At 43.6% G+C, this 19,792-nt stretch overlaps 1 protein-coding gene across 3 annotated transcripts in view; it reads left to right on the forward strand.

The window, feature by feature from the left end:
- The window catches only part of ZNF395 (zinc finger protein 395), a 47,626-nt gene that overhangs the window by 15,278 nt on the left and 12,556 nt on the right, over positions 1-19,792 (forward strand). For 2 of the 3 annotated variants that reach the window (XM_064272641.1, XM_064272640.1), the window contains exons 2-3: positions 17,170-17,434; positions 18,552-18,784. In XM_064272641.1, coding sequence (XP_064128711.1) covers positions 17,183-17,434; positions 18,552-18,784 — 485 coding nt within the window. In that variant the 5' untranslated portion in view covers positions 17,170-17,182. Of the gene's footprint in view, positions 1-12,849; positions 12,896-17,169; positions 17,435-18,551; positions 18,785-19,792 lie in introns of those variants that run through there. The other variant, XM_003412458.4, reaches the window with a different exon arrangement.

The following is a 19,792-nucleotide window of genomic DNA, read 5'->3' on the forward strand; positions in this document are numbered from 1 at the left end:
TGCTGAAGCCAGCCCAGGACCTGGTGCAGAGCGGGGAGGGAGCAGGGAGAGAGGTTCTTCCCGAACTGAGTGTTTTTTGAACTGCGTGGTAGGTTAGACGTGTGTACTTATCTTTTGCTGATTGAAGGCTGCTTCTCGCTGGTTCTGGAGGGTTGAACAGACTCTCTGCTGCTCGGTCTCTCCTCATGTGGAAAACATGTCCTGAACTCCACTGCTTGCCTCACTGTGCTCGTCAGCCGATCTGGCCTGCAGGGTGCCAGTTTCTGCTAGGTCAGGTCTGGCAACACCTCGCTGCTTCTGAACCATGTCTCCCCTGCCAGCCCCTGCCAGTCAGTCTGATTCCTCAACTTTGCTTTTGATGTTCAGGGCTCCTAGATTGTCATATATAATCGATTCACTTGTTTTTTCAGGTCTTTGTTGTGAGAGGGACCACCGGAAGCATCTGACTATTCTGCCATCTTGGCCCCGCCTCTGTCCTTCTCAGATCTTATGGGTCTTGAGTGATATTTTGCCTTGTTCTACCAATTAAAGAGTGTTAAAGTCTCCAGCTATGTTTGATGATGTGTCTAATTTTTCCCTTAGTTTTCCAGTTTTAAGCAAGGCACTTTTGAAAAAAGTGCCTTATCCTTTCAGCAGAAGTTAATGTTTTTCTCATTTTATGGGTGAGGAAACTGAGGTACATAGAGGTGAGGTACTTTGCCCAAGGTCACAGAGTTGGGAAGTTACAGCTTATCTGCAGCCCTGAGTGTTTCACTATGTTTTCTCGTTCAGATATTTGTAGAAGTGTTGAAAACAGTTTAGCCTTGATCCTGGTGGAGCCCTATACATTATACTTAGCTAACCAGAGAAATGCTCATTTCTCTTCCATGCCACAACCACCCAACCACAGTAACCTGTTGGTGACTCAAGTTTTTAGTAGCAAGGAACCTTGGGAGGTCACCTAGTCCAGCCTCTTACTCGATGTACAATTTTACTGGCTGTACAGTAGAGCATAGATTTCAGAATCAGACATATTTGAGCTCAAATCTTAGTTCTGTCACTTTCTAGCTTAGTGGCCTCAGGAAAATTACTCAGCCTCCCTGAGTCTCAGTTTCCTCATCTATAAAATAAGGAAGATAATGATTCTTATCTCATGGAATTAGTGGGGGGCTAAATGAGATTTTATTCCTTGTGAACATCACAGTACTATTTCCTGAAAACACTTCCAGTCTTGTGGCCCTGAACTGAATAGTCTGCCTGCTGGGGTGAGACTCACTGCACATCAGCCTCTTGGCTTGTCCTCTTTTGGACCAGGCTTGGTCTTACCATTGTTGTGGCACGGCTTGCGGGTTGGCTTCCCAAGAGCCAATTTCATCCTTTACTTCTCTCAGAACTCTCAAGGGTGGGCCATCTGGTCTTTGTGATTTATCTACCTCTATTTTTTTATTTATTTATTATTTTTTATTTATTTGTCACTTTGGCTTAGAACATCCTCATCAATGAGCATTATTTGATTAATGCTTCCACGCTGTCCATTATAGAAAAAACACCAGAGAGTAGACACCGGATATCCTGAGCTAGGGCTGGGGCGAGTACTCATTCAGCCTATTTCTCCCTCTCTATTTTGTCTTCGAGTCTATTCTCAGTCCCAGATTTATGAGTCCATAAAAGACTTTCTTTAAAGAAACATGTTTAAAGTGCTTTAGTGGTTTGTGTCTTGGGCAAGCCCACCTGCCCCACTTCGCTTGCTTTTCTCTATGCGTGTAAATTATCTTCCTTTATGGTGTCTTTATTCTCTTCACTATCCCTGGGTGGTGTATATGGTTAATGTGCTTACCTGCTAACCAAAAATTGGAGGTTTGAGTCTACCCAGGGATGCCTCAAAAGAAAGGCCTTGTGATGTACTTCTAGAAAATCAGTCACTGAAAACCCTATGGAGCACATTTTTTGTCTGACACACGTGGGGTTGCCAGGAGTCTGAGCTGACTCCACAACAGCTGGTGGAGGTGGATTCTCTTCACTTAGACTGGCTTTTTATTTTTTGGGGGGAACACGTCTGTCTTAATCTCCAGCAACTCAGCAGAATTTCAAAGATGCCAATGTTTTTGTCCTGTGGTGTCCCTTTCTTTGGGATCCTCTGGGGTTGATAATAAAGAAACTCCTATGTTGATTTGAATTGGTATGGGCGGGATCCAGGATGATTGGAACCCAGAAACTAAAGCTTCAGCTGGGTGGGACAAGAGATTTGGAAAGGCCTAAGCAGCAGGCATTGGAGGTAGTTCAAAGTGGCTGATCAGGCACTGCCTCAGGGAAGTTTGGCAGCAGGCGTTGAACCACACTGGGCAGGGAACCAAGACTGAGATTTAGGCTTCAGGGAAGGTGAGCAGGATTGGACCTATTTGCTGAAAGTGAGGTAAGCAGGGGCCAGGTCATGTGGGGCAGAGGGCAGAGGCTGGTTATTGGTTTTGGGCCCTAGGGTCGAAGCCCATCTGACTTGGCGTTAAACTCTCACCACTGAGCCCTGGGGTGGGTACATTTTGGCCAGCAGGCCTCTAAGTGGAGTAGGTTGGGGTTCCCCTCTCTTGCCAAAATCTGTTTTGTTGTGATTTCAATTAAAGGCTCACTCATAGTCAACGTTTTGATTTCCTTTAGTGTTAGTTCTTGAGTTATTACTGGTTCTGGTAGAATATCCTTATACAACCGTATTTCCTAGATGCTGCCTGTTATAGATTGAATTGTATATCCCCAAAATATGTGTTGTAAATTCTAGCCTCTGTGCCTGCGGTCATAATCCCATTTGGGAATGAGTTGTCTTTGTTATGTTAATGGGACAGAATTAGTATAGGGTGTGTCTTAAATCAGTCTGTTTTGAGATATAAAAGAGATTAAACAAGCAAGTGAGAGAAGCAGAGATGGGGGGAGAGAGATGTCAAACCACGCGAAGATTGTCCAGGAGCAGAAGCTCAGAAGAGAAAAGGAGGACCTTCCTCTAGAGCGAACAGGGAGAAAGCCTTCTCTTAGAGCCAGCACCCTGAATTCAGAATTCTAGCCTCCTAAACCATGAGAAAATGAATTTCTGTTTGTTAAAGACACCCATTTGTGGTATTTCTGTTAATAGCAGCACTGGATTACTAAGATACCACCATATAGTGGCTACTAAGGGCTCAAAATTGTTTATTGTGTTATTTAGCTGTCTAGCACTGATCTGGAGCCCTGGTGGTACAGTGGTTAAGTCCTCAACTGCTAACCAAAAGATTGTGGTTTGAACCCACCAGTTGCTCCACAGGAGAAAGATGTGGCAGTCTGCTTCTGTAAAGATTCCAGCCTTGGAAGCCATATGGGACTATTCTGCTCTCTCCTATAGGGTCCCTATGAGTTGGAATTGACTTGATGGTGATGGAAGCACTGGTCTAAAATAGGGTAGTGGGGGAAGGAAACACATCTGTTGAGTACCTTCTAGATGCTAGGCACTGTGTATATTTTATCCTCATGACAACTCTGTGAGGTATGTACAGTTCTCATTTTGACAGATGAGGTGGGGGAACTGAGGCTCTGAAATGGTGGATAAAAATTGTCCAAGGTCACGCAGGTCAGACTGGCTGGCCCATGTCTCTGGGTGCAGAGTCTGCTGTTTCCCTAGAGAAGCTTCCTCTGTGATGTCAGGCGTAGCCCTCTTCTGGACATATTTGGTGTCCATCTTGATGTGTCAGTTTTAGTACCTCGGTGGTATCCATTCTTTCCCCGTCTCTCCAAGCCACAGCACTCCTGAGGAATTGGAAGCATTCCCATTAGTATTAGGAGTCCCCCATGATGTGTGGGGGGCTTACCCCTTCCCATGAGAACAGAGCAAAATCTTCCAAAATGTGCTAGGATGGTTCTGAAACCATGCTCCTTGATGGGGGTGTGGAGGCAGGGGGGAGGTGGTGATGCCTTCCATCCTGAAATAGAAAACATGTATATGCCAGAATTGTGACCTTGGGTTGTGCAAATGGTTAATACACTTGGTTGCTATCCAAAAGATTGGAGGTTTGAGTTCACCTAGAGATCCTTGGAAGGATAGGCCTGGTGATCTACTTCTCAAAAATCAGCCTATGGAGCATAGTTCTACTCTGACACACGTGGGGTCACCAGGAGTCAGAATTGGCTCAGTGGCAGCTGGTACTGTTACATATCAAAATAAAGGGAAAAGTTAGATTAAAAGTTGATCTGCGACTGCCTCATACCTCCTTTTGACCAGAGAGAGTTATTCATTCCCATTGGCCCCCCAACCATCCTTGTCTTCTGACACACAATGCTGGTATCCAGCTATTAGTTCAGGCTTTTTTTTTTTTACTGTTATCAACCACTAGAATGTTCTGTCATCCCAATAGCACAGGTTTCTTATCTTGTGACTTATAATTTTGAATATTACAGCGTATTTTCTATTACTTTTCATTTTGGGTGGGTGATTCTCAGATGAGATTTGGATTCCTAAAGGATATTTGGGTGGCACCTTGGTCTCCTTCCTTCCATGTTTGTTATCTTTTCTGTTAGTTGATCAGTCTTGCCTGTGTGTGCATTGTTTCTTATCTTTAATTTTGGGTCTGACACTCATGGCTTGGCCTCCAGACAGGGTAATGCTCTTCTTGGGGACCTGCAGCCCTCTGTGTCCTGATTACCCACCACAGGAGAGGCTCTGCCTTTTATTACCTTCAGACCCGCCAGGAAAGTCACTAGGTAGCTCTAACCCTCCCTGTAGACCCCACTGCCTGTTTATTTGGCATTGTCAAGGAATGTGATAATTCATTTAAGTGACTGTTGAGCTCCGAACCAGTTTTCTAATTTAACCATTCACTGCCTGGAATAATTTATTTGGTGTCATCGAGAACTGTGATTATTTGTAAGTGAATGTTGAGTTCCAAATAGTTTTTCTACTTTAACCACTTAAATGAAGGGCCTTAAAGTGACTGGCCCTTGACTTTTAGAATTTTTAGATTCTCATGTCCGTGTTTTGTATTTTCCTGGTGATTCTTCTATTGTTCGGAGTTCCTGGGTTATGCAAGTGATTAAGGGCTCATCTGCTTCGTTTTCTTTTGTTGTCAGTTTTTGCTTATCATCACTAAAGTTTCTCCAATAGGTCTGTCTTAGTCATCTAGTGCTGCCATAACAGAAATACCACAAGTGGATAGCTTTGACAAGGAGAGATTTATTTTCTCACAGTCCAGTGGGCTAGAAGTCCAAATTCAGGGCGCCAGCTCCAGGGGAAGTCTTTCTCTCTCTGTCGACTCTGGAGGAAGGTCCTTGTCATCAATTTTCCCGTGGTCTAGAAGCTTCTCTGCACAGGAACCTTGGGTCCAAAGGATGCGCTCTGCTCCTGGCTCTGCTTTTGTGGTGGTGTGAGGTTCCCCTGCTTTCTGCTTCTTTCCCTTTCATCTCTTGTGAGGTAAAAGGTGGTGCAGGTTGCACCTCAGGGAAACTCCCTTTACATTGGATCAGGGATGTGACCTGAGCAAGGGTGTTACATCCCACCCTAATCTCGTTTAACGTAATCTAATCTTGCCTCATTAACCACAGGCAGAGATTAGGATTTACAACATGTAGGAAAATTATATCAATCACAAAATGGAGGACAACCACACAATACTGGGAATCATGGCCTAACCAAGTTGGCACATTTTTGGGAGACACAATTTAATCCATGACAAGGTCCCTTTTTTCTAATGAAACTTAGACTTTCTTCCTCACAGCATTGTAAGGACCAGATGTTGTTGTTGGCTGCCACAGAGTCGGCCCCCAATTCATGGTGACCCCAGGTGTTACAGAGTAGAACTGCTGCATGGGGTTTTTCTGGCTGTAATCTTTATTGAAGCAGATTGCAGGCCTTTCTTTCTTGGAGCTGCAGGGTGCAAAGCCCTTGCGCCACAGGAACCTAGGACCAGATGAAGCAATGTTAAGGTGTCCAAGCTGTGAACTAGATAGTCCGTATCCGGCTGCTGGATTTCTACTTGTGAGAAGAGAGACCTGAACTCAGGAGGACCTAGGAAAGCTGCAAGCTTCACAACTTGCTAGCTGTGTGATTTTGGGCAAGTAAGTGAAGTTCTTGAAGATCCTCAATTTTCTCAGCTATAAAATGGGGAGGATATTACCCCTCTATATTTATTCAGTTGCCGCAAGGCCAGGAGAAACAGAAGCTCTCAGATGTGTGTATTAAAGTGAGTGTAAACCCAAGTGGCTTTCAGGCATTCACTGGTGGTTTTATTAAATGTGCAGGTGTCTTACAAGCTTACTGTGAAAACTGCTGTAAAGAACTGCTAGTTCTCTGGGGCTTGTTCTCCTGGGGAGACTCAGTTCCCGGCCCCTTCCGTCCCATTCCTGCTCTGGGTAAAGTGCCAAGTCAGCAGTCATCTGTCTCCCCGCCTTCTCCTGGAACTCTCAGTTTCAGCACAGTTTAGATCAGGTTTAACTACACACGCAAACACACACGCCCATGCATTCATGTGTGCTCATCCTGCAATGAGTGCTTATCCCCCCATGTGTGTGCAAAACAGCAGTGGACAGCCTCTCCACTTGTGCGGCACATTTGTGAGCACGATTTCACTTATACCTCCTTCTCTATAGTATTCTCCCCGTTTTCACAACTGAGTTTTCTGCCTGTTTCCTACCTGTTTTAGAACTAAGTTTGAATGCTATTAAATACTCTACTCTTGCTTTTGATCCCTCTGTGACACAAGCAGTAATGGCTACTGTATTAGTCATCTAGTGCTGCTATAACAGAAACACCACAAGTGGATGGCTTTGACAAAGAGAAATTCATTTCTTCATAGTAAACTAGGCTGAAAGTCCACATTCAGGGCATTAGCTCCAGGGGAAGGCTTTCTCTCTCTCTGTCGGCCTTCTCATCAGTCTTCCGCAGACTAGGAGCTTCTCCACGCAGGGACCCTGGGTCCAAAGGACACGCTCTGCTCCCGGCACTGCTTTCTTGGTGGTGTGAGGTCCCCCTGTCTCTCTGCTCGCTTCTCTCTTTTATATCTCAGGAGATTGCCTCAAGACACAATCCATTCTTGTAGGTTGAGTCCTGCCTCACTAACACTACTGCCGCCTATCCTCCCTTATAACATCACAGAGGCAGGATTTACAATATATAGGAGAATCACACAATACCAGGAATCATGGCCTAGCCAAAATGATACACACATTTTCTGGGGGATGTAATTCAATCCACGACAGCTGCTAACTGATAGGCCGGCGGTTTGAGTCGACTCAGAGGCACCTTAGAAGAAAGACCTGGGCAATCTACTTCTGAAAAATCAGCTGTTGAAAACCTTGTGGGGATCAAATTGACCACCCCAGCTGGAAAGATTAGATAGGAGCCTACAGGACAGTGAGTTTATGTTAATAAGGGAGCAACAACTCTAGAAAAGGAGAATGAGAATAGTTGCTCAACTTGAGGAATGTAACTGATGTCACTAAATTGTACACGTAGAAACCGTCGAATTGGCATATGTTTTGCTGTGTATATTCTCAACAACAACAAACATAAATAAAAAAGGAAAACGAAAATCCTGCGAAGTATGGTTCTACTCTGACACACATGGAGTCGCCATGAGTCAGGGTCAGTTTGATGGCAACTGGTTAGTTTGTTTTTAGTCTTTATTTTAAGGCAGGCAGTAGGTATTATTTCTTATAACACATCATTCTTGAATATTGTCCCTCCTCCTCACTGGGAATATCATGTCTTTAAAATCACAAATCTGGATGGGATAAGCAAGATATGGTCTTTACTGTCCAAGGGCTTACAGTCTATGGGAGGTAGCAGTCCTATTGGTTCGAGCTGAAATAGTTATTGAGCGCTAACTATTTTGCTTAATATAGAATGGTGTATACATGATAGAGGTATGAACAAAGGGCACTGGTGTTTCTGAAGGCAAATAGGGAGGTAGGTGTGAAGGAAAGGAGAAGTATTTCTATTCCTAGATAGGACTGTGAATGTGCTTCTCTTCCCGTGCGGCGTGCAGACTTGACTGAGTGCCTGATGCGCAGTCAGACCAACGGAAGTGTTTGGTGATCAGGATCATTTATTATTTCTGGGGAGAATTCCCTGTAACCAGATCAGATGACCTACTTCTATGGCCCATCTGCTGGAATATGAGAGTTGCACTGCTGTCTGGGGCCCTTGTGTTTCTCTTCCATCGTTCTATTACATCTGTTTCTCATAGTAATGAGAAGGCTGGGGGCTCATATACAGGGGATGCTGTAGAGAGCATTCCAGCCCTGAATGGGAGCTGGTCAACCTTTAAAGTTTTTGTTAATCCTGATATTCTGTAATTTTTTGGGTAGCCCAAACTATTATACATTGATGCAGTATAATCCAGTTTTTAAAAACCTTCAGCAAAAAGGCTATAATTAAAATGTCCTGAGACTCCAAACTGTCATTAACTGACTGGCTGATTTAGAAATATTGGTATCCAATTGACCACTGATGTGCTCAGTGCTATGTATCTCAAGCTTGTATCGTGAAAATCTAAAATACGCATACACATAGATTTTTAAAAATCATGTAACAGGGTCTGATAAATAATTTCAGAGCTCTACAAGTTTTAGCTCAGAGGCTTGAGTGCTGCTCGTAGGATTTTTATCCAAAGCCTGGCTGGGCAGAGGAGTCCTCTGGGAAGAAAAGCTCAGTATGTAATCAGTGAAGTATTTTTCCCCCCTGTGGAGAGGCATCCCAGAAAAAATAAGACTTGAGAATAGGCAGCAGTTGGGTAGTGATGATGGGATATGACAACCTGCTCTACCAGGATTTACATGTTATTGTTGTTAGGTGCCATTGAGTCCATTCTGACTCATAGCGATCCCACGTGACAGAGTAGAACTGCCCCATCGGGTTTCCTAGGCTTAAATTTTTGCAGGAGTGGATTGCCAGGTTTTTCTCCTGTGGAACCGCTGGGTGGGTTCAAACCACCAACCTTTCAGTTAGCAGCCTAGTGATTAACCGTTTTGCCACCAGGGCTTCTTAAGGTTCACATGAACTGCAAACTAGGAGGATCACACATGTATTTGCATTTAATCATAAGTATGCTTGCAAGCGCCCATGGCATCTGTCAATGCAGATATTCCCTGCCTAAGAATGCTAAAAGTGAATTGTTGAGGAATCCTATTCACCACTGAGTTTTACTGTAAAATAAGAGACATAGTTTGTTAGCAAACATTTTGGCTTTTGGATGAGCTTAATGCATCACACTGGAAAAAAAAAAAATTAAAATTCTTACAGGTTTAAAAAAAAATTAGCAACTTGCTGATAAAACATTAAGGATGATATGCAAAGTATTGGCCAAAGAACTAAAAACTTAAATTGTTTTTCTGTGCAGTGGTACCCAATGGGATCACAACATACACAGAAAGGTGAGGTTTACTAGAGAGCCTGAAACTGTTGTCTCCCGAGGATTGATGTTCCTCACCTTGATTGATTAGAGAGGTAGCAAGCACCCAAGCTTTAGCAAATGAGAATCTTACTACAAACTTCAACTTCCTTAACTTTAAAAAAAAACAAAAACAAAATTATTTATGTAATGAGTCACTTTAACGTATGACCTGTGTTCTAGAAGTGCCCCTAGGTGTTCATGGTTTGCTGCGGTGTCACTGGGGGATAGGAGAGAGCAGCCAGTGTGCGTGAGTGCATGCACACGCCTCTGTGTGCTGAGATATGGTTGTCCCGCAACAGTCACGTGCCAAATAGCAGTTTGCAACTCAGAGCCACAGAGAGGGTTTATTTTACTAGCCTGTCTGTCCCAATTATTTAACTGATGGCAGATGTCCTCATTAAGGGTCATTAGGACATCAGAATAATGTTTGCTGAGCCTGGAAAAGGGCTAACCCCTTTTGGTCATATACCAAAATACATATTCTGGGCAGCAAATTCCTCCTGTTGGTGACAGTAGTAGGGGTGAGAAGCACGAGAGAGCTCAGGATCCCCTAAAACTGTTCATCAGCCTAGAACGGTTCTTTATCGTGAATTTCAATTCTTTGTTTTAATCAAGGAATTTCATAAGTCGAGAATGTAAAATCATGAAGTGGACTTTGGCTACATGTTGAAATACTGTTATTGTTACCCTGATATAGATGTTTCTTGATTTCTCTTTGCTGCCTTGGAACCGTATGGAAAATTAGGGAATGGCTAGTTTTTATGGGACTTTGAGAGCTCCCAAGGAAGCAACCAGCAGGGGAGTGAATAGAAGTAGAGATGAGGGAAAGAGGGGTTTGAAGGAGGCTACAACAAGGAACCCTTGCAGCACAATGGTTAAGTGTTTGGCTGCTAACTGAAAGGTCAGCAGTTCGAACCCACCGTCTGCTCCGTGCGAAAAAAGACCCGGCGATCTGTTCCTGTAGAGATTTACAGCATAGAAAACCCTGTGGGGCAGTTCTGCTCTGTCATATAGGGTGACTATGATTTGGAATCGACTTGATGGCACACAACAACAGCAATTAAAATGGTAGAAGCCTACTAGGAAGGGAGAGAGAAGCCATCGATACCCCAGCATGATTTGCTGGAATGGTTGAAAAAGAGACTGGGATCATGGAGATGTGGTGTTGGTCAACCACTAATTGAAAGGTTGGTGGATCAACCCATCCAGTGGTGCAAAAGAAGAAAGGCCTAGTGATCTCCCTCCATAAGAATTACAGGAAGAATTACAGCCAAGAAAACTCTGTGGAGCAGTTCTCTGCTGTAACACATGGGGTCGCCATGAGTCAGAATTGACTTGACAGCAACACATTTTTTTTGTTCTGAGGTGGTATGGAACCCAAACAAAGTCCTGAGGCTCTGAAATAATAAGCGATCCTGGAGAGTCACTCTGGGGCCCAGAGTTAGCTTTCCTTCTCCACCTACCTTCATGATAGACCTTTGTAGGTGCTCTAATTCACTTCTGGATCCCCGAAGACTCTCTTATCTGTAGAGCTAAAGTCATTTGTTGTCATGTGCTGTCCAGTCAATTCTGACTCACAGTGATCCTGTATGACAGAGTAGAGCTGCCCCATACAGTTGCCCAGGCTGTAATCTTTACGGAAGGAGATGGCCAGGCCTTTTCTCCTGCAGAGCTGCTGGTGTGTTCAACCTGCCTACTTTTCAGTTAGCCAAGCGCTTAACCATTGTGATACTAGGGCACCTTAAAGACATTTACTCCTCAGGAAGTTTAAGAACTATTGAAGTTGTCAAGGATTTCATTTTACATGGAGCCACAATCAACACCCATGGAAGCAGCAGTCAAGAAATCAAACGATGTATCGCATTGGGCAGATCTGCAAAAGACCTCAATAACAAGTTTAAGAATTATGGTTGTCTTTAATGTTACATGTTGCTGATTAATACAAAGGAGGCATTGAATACCACCTAGTGATACTGCGTAGCCTACGTTTTTTTCATAGATTATTTATCAAATTTTCCGTTTCCACGCTGTTAATCTTCACTATAAAGTTAGCTAAAGTTTTCCATAGCTTTTTGGATTCATTACATTATCTCTTTGTGCCCTCTTGTTGTTGTTGTTAGGTGCCGTGGAATTGCTTCCGACTCATAGCAACCCAGTGTACAACAGTGCTGTACCATCTTCACAGTCTTTGCTGTTTGAGCCCATTGTTGCAGCCACTGTGTCAGTCCATCTTGTTGAGGGTCGTCCTCTTTTTTGCTGACCCTCTGCCTTACCGAGCATGATGTCCTTCTCCAGGGACTGGTCCCTCCTGATAACATGTCCAAAGTACGTGAGAAGTCTGCCATCTTCACTTCTAAGGAGCATTCTGGCTGTACTCCTTAGTGCCCTTTTAGAAGGCAGTATGTGTATGAAGGTCTTCCCAAACCTCTAAATGATTAACAATGAGTTGGACTGTTTGACCAGGTCAGAATAAGGCATTGACCTATATTTTGTAGGTAGGAGGGTAAGATGCAGGTGGAAAAGAGATTTTTAAGGAAAGAAAGTACATGAGGAAATATAAGTATAGACTTGTAGGACTGGGAACTTTTTTTTTTTGTTTTAAACAAAGGTTCATTGACATAGGGAAAAAATACATGTAGGTTAGAGGTGTTTGTTTCTGGCTTGAGGCTTCAAGGACAACTTAATCGAGTATTTCATTTTGAGAGCTCATATACCTACTGGAATAATGAGAAGAGCACCATTTTTGACACCAGATGGACATGGGTTCAAACCCTAGGGCTGCCGTTCCCTAGTTGTGTGGCCTCTGCAACCTAACTTCTCTGTGGCCCAGATTCCTCATCAGAAATAAAAAACATGTTCACCACAAATTGTTCTGAGGATTAAATTAGATACAGTTTGTGAAAGCCAGTGCTTATTAGGCACTTAATAAAGATATTTTCCCTTCTTTCCTATTTTTAAAAATCATGATTTGGAAGTACTGTAAATAAAACTAATAATAAAATGTGTAGTATTTCATTTTGGAATTTGGGCTTGTTAAAGGAGAAGAGCTAGAGAACGGGACAAGTAGATTTGGAAATAAGCCAGAAGTGGGCAAATTTTATACCAATCCAGCAGATTTGGGAAGTTGCATGCTTAAAAACAAAGTATTCGTTAAGTTAAAAAAAGAAAAAAGTTTACAAAAGCACTGTTAGAGTTTGTTAGCCAAGCATCCCAGGCTCTGTCTAAAGATTAGAAGCCCAGGAATTTGGAAAAACTACCATTTCTTCATTTTTACTGGTAGAAACCCCCAACTTCCTGTTTTGGAAAGTGGGAGTGGCCACCTCCTATTTGTCCTGAAAACAGTTGTCTCTTTCTCTGGGATTGATGCTGCCATCTTCTGTCTGTAACTGGCATTACAGCTTCACCCTTTGCTCTTCTGAGCTGAATAAAATCAGACTGAGAAAAAAAAATTTTTTTTTTTTTTTTTTAGACTGAGAGAGGCGTTTTATTTCTGGCCTCAGACTTCAAGGATAAAGGTAGGTGACTGAGTTTTGAAAACCCATTTAGCATCAGTACCCTGGTGGCACAGCTGTTAAGAGCTTGGCTGCTAATCAAAAAATCGGTAATTTGAATCCACCATCAACACCTTGGAAACCCTATGGGGCAGTTCTACTCTGTCCTGTAGAGTCACTAGGAGTTGGAATCAACTCGATGGCACTGGGTTTATACGTTTTTCTGTAGTGGTAAAGAATTTATCCTTTACATTTTTCTTACTCTTTATGGTCTTAGTAAAGGTTTTTGATACAGTGTTATTAAATGTACAATCACCAGACACCCAATGAATGCTGAGACTCTGACTTATCTCTTCTTTGCTTTGTAGAGAATTCATGGTGGAAATACCATGCTTGAGTAACATACTTGTAAAACAAGCCAAATTCTTTTTCTTAACATTTGTAACTTTATTGTTATTTTTTCCATTTCCTTTGTGTTATGTGGAGATGTTCTCTAGCATGATCTGCTGGGGATGGCTAGGAAAGAAGCTAGGATTAGGGTGATCTGAAGATGACATGGGACCCAAACAAAGCCCTGAGGTACTTTTGAATGAGGGTAAAAAGTTAAGGTCGTTTACAGAACTGTTCGAAGAAAATGTGAACCAGTTGCTCTGGTGTGAATGCAGGCCAGGGAGGAAGAGTGGGTGTGCGTGTGGGAATGTGGTTGAGGCCGTCTTTTGAAATGCTCAGCTTTATAGACTAGGTGGAACTAGCCTGGTAGGGCCTTCTGGGTAGGGGAAATGGCATTGGTGTTTAGGTACATGAACGCTTTAGTGTTCTTTACTTGCCGCAACACCTGGGATTTGCTTTGTACCTGTCAAGCCCTCAATTAACAGGAGTACATGAATAGGAAGGGGCGGAGGATCTGGAAGAGCTGTGATTGGGAATGTGCCAGGGGGTCCAGAGGAGAAGAACATAGGAAGGCTGAGGAACTGCGAGGGCTCTGGAGAAGGAGGGTGTTTGCAACGTACTGCGTCTCATCCTTCTGCTTCCACCAGCAGAGCCTGGACCTGGGAGCAGGGACTCTGTGTAGGAGCAAAGCAATCAGGTTTGTGGGGGAGGAACTGCAAAGTTCAGGCCTGTTGTCTGTGAGTAAATGGAAGTCAGTTTGCAGAGAGGAGCTGGTGGAATGAAGCTGGCGAGAAGGGCAACACGTGGCTGAGGACAAGAGGGGTAACCCATTAGGAGTGTGCATTTGGAGGTTGTGAGCACAAAGCGTGACTCTTTGGAGGTTGAGTGGTACCTTGTGATACCAACTTAGGATATAGATGGTGGAGATGGAGGTCAGTGGAGCCAAAGAAAATGAGAAATAGGGACATTGAAGCCATACGTCGTAAGTTACAAGAAGAGCTGGAGCATTTCTGGAAAGAGGAGGAGGAACATGGTTTAGTAGCAGGAAACACAGACTTTGAAGTCAGCAAATCTTGGGATCTGGATCCTGACTGTGCTTAGTACCAGCTTTGATTTTGGTCAAGTTTCTTAATGTCTCCGAGCCTCGGTTTTTTTTTAAATTGTGGTAAAACTTAGTTTTTTTTTTAAGAGTAGAACAGGACGGATGCTGATGGTACCTGCTGAGTGAAAGAACGCCTGTAAACCACTTAGCACAGAGTCTGGCAAAACAGTCAATGGCCTTAAGTGCTAGCGATAAGTACAGTGTGTATATACGTAAATGAGGGGTTCAGAGGTGAGCTGTCCGAATGGTGTGAGGGTTAGAAAATATTACCTAAATGGAGAAAAAAGGACTATTCATCTTGGAAAGGTGTAATCTTTTTAACGACTTGAAAGTCTGGTAGACTTCCCCAGTGAAGACACCTGGTCCAGGGCTTTTCTTTGTTGAGAGGTTTCTGATTACGGATTCAATCTCTTCACTTGTTATGGGTCTTTTGAGGTTTTCTGCTTCCTCTTGAGTCAGTTTAGGTAGGTTATGTGCTTCTAGGAATTTGTTCATTTCATCTAAATAATCATATTTATTGGAGTACAGTTTGTAGTATTGTTTCGATCCTTTTAGTTCTGTTGGGTCAGTTGTAATATCTTGGCTTTTGTTTCTTCTCTTTTTTCTTTGTCAGTCTAGCTGAAAGTTTGTCAGTTTTCTGAAAGGAAAATTTAATACAGAGTCGTATAGAAGCCTATACCCAAATGGTTTATTTCCACTGAGGCTAGAGCTAGATTGAACTTCATCATATCAGTATCACTTTGCATGTACATCACACTTTACAGTTTGTGAAGAGCCTCTACAGGAATGTTCTCATTTGATCCTGTGAGGTGTCAACAAGAATGGTAATTAGCATTCTGATTTATAGATGAGGAAACAGGATCTGAGAGGTTAAAGGAACTCGAAAATGAGTGGGGACTGACTGTGTGGGCTTTGATAGCTGATCTAGTATGCTTTCCCCTGAATCTCACTTAGCAGGGAGGATGTGGGTTAGAGCAGGCATTTCCTAGTAGGAAGGTTGTTGACTGATTTGGATTCCTGAGGGAAGTTATAGAGCCTTTTTCATGGGAGAGACCTGAAAGATGGAGTTCCTCTTTTCTGGAATGGTCTAGGTGTTTGAAGCTGGAGTGGTCCAGATGGCCTCTGAAGGCTCTGCCCAGTCTTGTGGTCATTGAGTGCCAGGGGTGTTAGAATCCTTCCTTGGGCAGGACACCAAGGTTTCTGTGTTTGATCTCTTCACTAGCTCTTCCCCTCTATAAAATGATGAGGCTAGTACTATCCATTTCTCGAGGCTAGTACTATCCATTTCCCTGCTTTCTGCAGTTGTTGGGTGATAAATGCGATGTATTTGGAGTCCCAGAGTATGCGAAAATGATGTGTTCCATTTTCAGATGAGCACCTGAGCCCTGGGTGTTGAGTAAAACTTTCCCTCATGATACCAGTTGTGGGATGAGGTTGACTAGGCATGGAATAGTCTCCTTTGGTTTATGTCAGGGGAAGACAGGTTGTCAGGAAGAATAAACAGCCCTGCTGTGGTCCTACATTTCAAGGATACCTGAATGCATTAGTGGCCCAACACCAAGTGCTATTGGAAGCAATGTTCAGGCAACTTTAAGGCAGAGCAGGAAAGTGGAAAGAGCCCTGGATTGGGAGTAAGGAGACTAGACCTTGTCCCGGCTCTGGCACCAACTACCTTTGTCACCACAAACAAGACATTTAAGCTCTCAGCTTTAGTTTCCTCAAGTGTAAAAATGAGGTGAATGACATGGTTCATATCTGGGGTTCTTTGCAGCTTTAAAGACAACTGATCTTCAAGTAGCTTAAGAATCTGCATGTGTCAGACAAATGCTTTGACCTGGCAATTTTTTATCTAGGAATTTAAGCTAAGGAAGTGATCACTGATGTGCATTTATGCCGAAGTTTAGCTCCAAGGGTGTTCACTGCAGGCAGAGCATTTTAAGCAGCAAGACATTGGGTACAACCCTAAGGTACAGTTATAAGAGGTTTGTTATGTTAGCAGTGTGCGTCCATCTAGGAAAATACTGTTACATTAGCAGCGTGCGTCCACCTAGGAAAATACTGTTAGGTTAGCAGTGTGCGTCCACCTATGAAAATACTGTTACGTTAGCAGCGTGCGTCCACCTATGAAAATACTGTTACGTTAGCAGCGTGCGTCCATCTAGGAAAATACTGTTACGTTAGCAGCGTGCGTCCACCTAGGAAAATACTGTTACGTTAGCAGCGTGCGTCCACCTATGAAAATACTGTTACGTTAGCAGTGTGCGTCCATCTAGGAAAATACTGTTACGTTAGCAGCGTGCGTCCACCTAGGAAAATACTGTTACGTTAGCAGTGTGCGTCCATCTAGGAAAATACTGTTACGTTAGCAGTGTGCGTCCATCTAGGAAAATACTGTGTGGCTTTTAGAAGTGTTTTTGTAGAATAATATTTAATGATATAATAAAACATATAATATATTAAGTAAAAGTTCAGTTTACCAGTGATCTCATTTTTGTACAAATAACAGTGTATGTGAACAACGTATATAGAAGAAAGCATGGAACGTTATACGTAAAAGATAATATACCTCTGGGAGGCAGGTTTATGAATGATTTGTTTTTCTTTGTGCTTATCAGTATTTTCTAAATGTCCTACTTTTGTAAAGAGAAAAAATTGTAGAAGTTACTTTAAGATGTTTCATTCAATGTAACTGACACGTATTGGCTCTTGCTGTGTGTAGGGTGCCAAACTGAATGCTGAAGGAAGTCCCTGCTTCCATGGTCCTGGGGATAATGGGTGAAGGACTCTGTTCTCTTTGTCTCCCCAGGAAAGGCAGCAGCATGGCCAGTGTGCTTTCCCGGCGCCTTGGTAAGCGGTCCCTACTGGGAGCCCGGGTGTTGGGACCTACTGTTTCAGATGGGCCACCAGGGACCGCCCAGCCCTTGGAACCTCAAGCGGAGCTACTGGAGAGGGCTGCTGCACAGCCCTTCCTTGCCTATAAGGACGGCTCCTGCCGTGAGCAACCCAAGGAGGTCCTCAAGGCTCCCGGCATCTCAGGCCTCCAGCAGGTGGCATTTCAGCCTGGGCAGAAGGTAGGTTGGTACCCAGTGTATACAGATGTCTGCTCTACTCAGACTGGGGCTGGAAGGCCAGGAATGTCCCCAGTGGCAGGCAGGAAACTCTTTGGGCGCTAGTATGAGCACAGACCTTTTCCTTCTGGCCATGTGGGCCCTTCGGCAGGTGGGCTTCCTAAGAGAAGGTACCATCATTAGGGGCCCCAGGGCTCCTTGAGGGTTCCTTCGTAACAGTGTTAACTGGAGGGAAAGCTGGCAAAACCTGACATCTGCAGTTCTGGGCTTTAGCCTACTCAAAGTCTTGGTTTGAAGCATGGCCATAGGTCCATTTCTTCTTATTCTCCCTTAGCTTGCCACTTCACAAAACTAGGGAAATAATCTCAGGCTTAAAAGAGCCAGCTAAGATTGCTCCTTTGAATTACCTTTAGATGTTTTCAAGAGATGAAGATGTTTCTTCAATCAGAATTCAATTTGGATTTCCTTTTCCCTTCTGTTGCAGCAGGGCCCAGCCACATCTATACCTGAATATTAGCATTAGATCCAGGTGCATGGGGTTCTCTTTCATTGCCTTTTCCAGGGCTCATCAGTAGAGACCCTGTCTTCCCATCTCTTCTCCCTGAGGCTTGTGTCCTCCAGGCTTCTCTTCCCACAAGGCAAGATGTCCTGCCAATATCCAGGTGCCCTTTGAGAGAGGTCAGCCTACCTCTTCACCCCCTACCCTCTTGTCCAGGTAGACTCAGAATTCTTTGAAGGGAAAAATGCAGGGTCTGATCACTTGAAGACAGTAGTTGGGAATCAGCAGATATGCAGGGGCATTAAAGGCAAGGCAAGGGAAGAAATCAGAAGGAATGGACACAGATTCCAAATTCAGGTCAAATCTCTAGAAACTGTTCACTGTCTCTAGTCTAGAGAGTTTATAAGGACCTGTTTTGGGGAGAATCAGTCCAATTTGCCTAATGTGCGTGCTCAGATGGGAAGCAGGTACCTGGGAACATCTAGCTCAATTAAAGCTGCGTGAGTCAGAGAAGCAGCTTGTGACAGGCAGATCCAGATTCCTGGAAGTTGGGGCATATGAACTCTTCGGGGGTAAGAACTACCTAGTGCTGACTGCTATTGCTGTTTTTCTTCCTTCCAGGTTTATGTGTGGTATGGGGGTCAAGAGTGTACAGGACTGGTTGAGCAGCACAGCTGGGTAGAGGATAAGGTGACTGTCTGGCTGTTGGATCAGAAGTTACAAATCTGCTGCAAAGCAGAGGAGGTGTGGCTTGCAGAGCTGCAGGGCTCCATGTCCCAGGCACCACCCACAGAGCAGGGAGCCCAGGTTCCAGCCTGCAGGCCTGTCTCCAGGAACATTGATGTCCCAAAGAGGTTCGTGTGGGAAGAATTTGGGCTCTAGAAGTTGTGTGGGTCATGTGAGGTGTTAGGCTGTGGGCTGTCTTATGATGGAGGGATGGAAAGTGGGAGTTATAGGTATCTAGTTGTCAAGCTATTGGACAAGTGGCTCATTACCTCCTACACAGCAATAGTGTCAAAACAGCCTGGTATTGGTACAACGACAGATGCAGAGACCAATGGAACAGAATCGAAAACCCAGATGTAAATCCCTCTACCTATGGCTACCTGATCTTTGACAAAGGGCGAAAGTTCATTAAATGGGGGAAAAGACAGTCTCTTTGACAAAAGTGTTGGCAAAACTGTATGTGCATCTGTGAAAAAGTGAAACAGGACCCATACCTCACATCATATACAAAAACTAACTCAAAACAAATCAAAAACCTAAATATAAAACCTAATATTATAAAGATTATGGAAGAAAAAATAGGGACAGTGCAGGGGGTACAAACCATAACCAACATTACAGAAAGTCCAGAAGATAAGCTAGGTAACTGGGATCTTCTAAAAATTAAACACTTACAGTCATCAAAAGACTTCACCAAAAAAGCAAAAAGAAAACCCACAGACTGGGAAGAAATCTTTGGCTACAATATATCTGACAAGGTTCAAATCTATAAAATACATCAACACCTCAACAACAAAAAGACAAATAATTCAATTAAAAAATTAGCAAAGGATATGAACAGACACTTCACCAAGGAAGACGTTCAGACGGCTAACAGACACCTGAGAAAATGCTCGCGATCATTAGCCATTAGAGAAATGCAAATCAAAACTACAGTGAGATACCATCTCACCCAGACTTTCCTGGCACTAAACAAAAAAACAAACAGAAAATAAATGCTGGAGAGGTTGCAGGGAGATTGGAGCTCTTATACATTGCTGGTGGGAATGTAAAATGGTACAGCCATTATGGAAAGTGATCTGGCGCTTCCTTAGAAAACTAGAAATAGAAATTCTGTGTGATCCAGCAGCCCCACT

This window comes from Loxodonta africana, chromosome 19 (genome assembly GCF_030014295.1).
Source record: "Loxodonta africana isolate mLoxAfr1 chromosome 19, mLoxAfr1.hap2, whole genome shotgun sequence".
Lineage (NCBI taxonomy): Eukaryota > Metazoa > Chordata > Mammalia > Proboscidea > Elephantidae > Loxodonta > Loxodonta africana.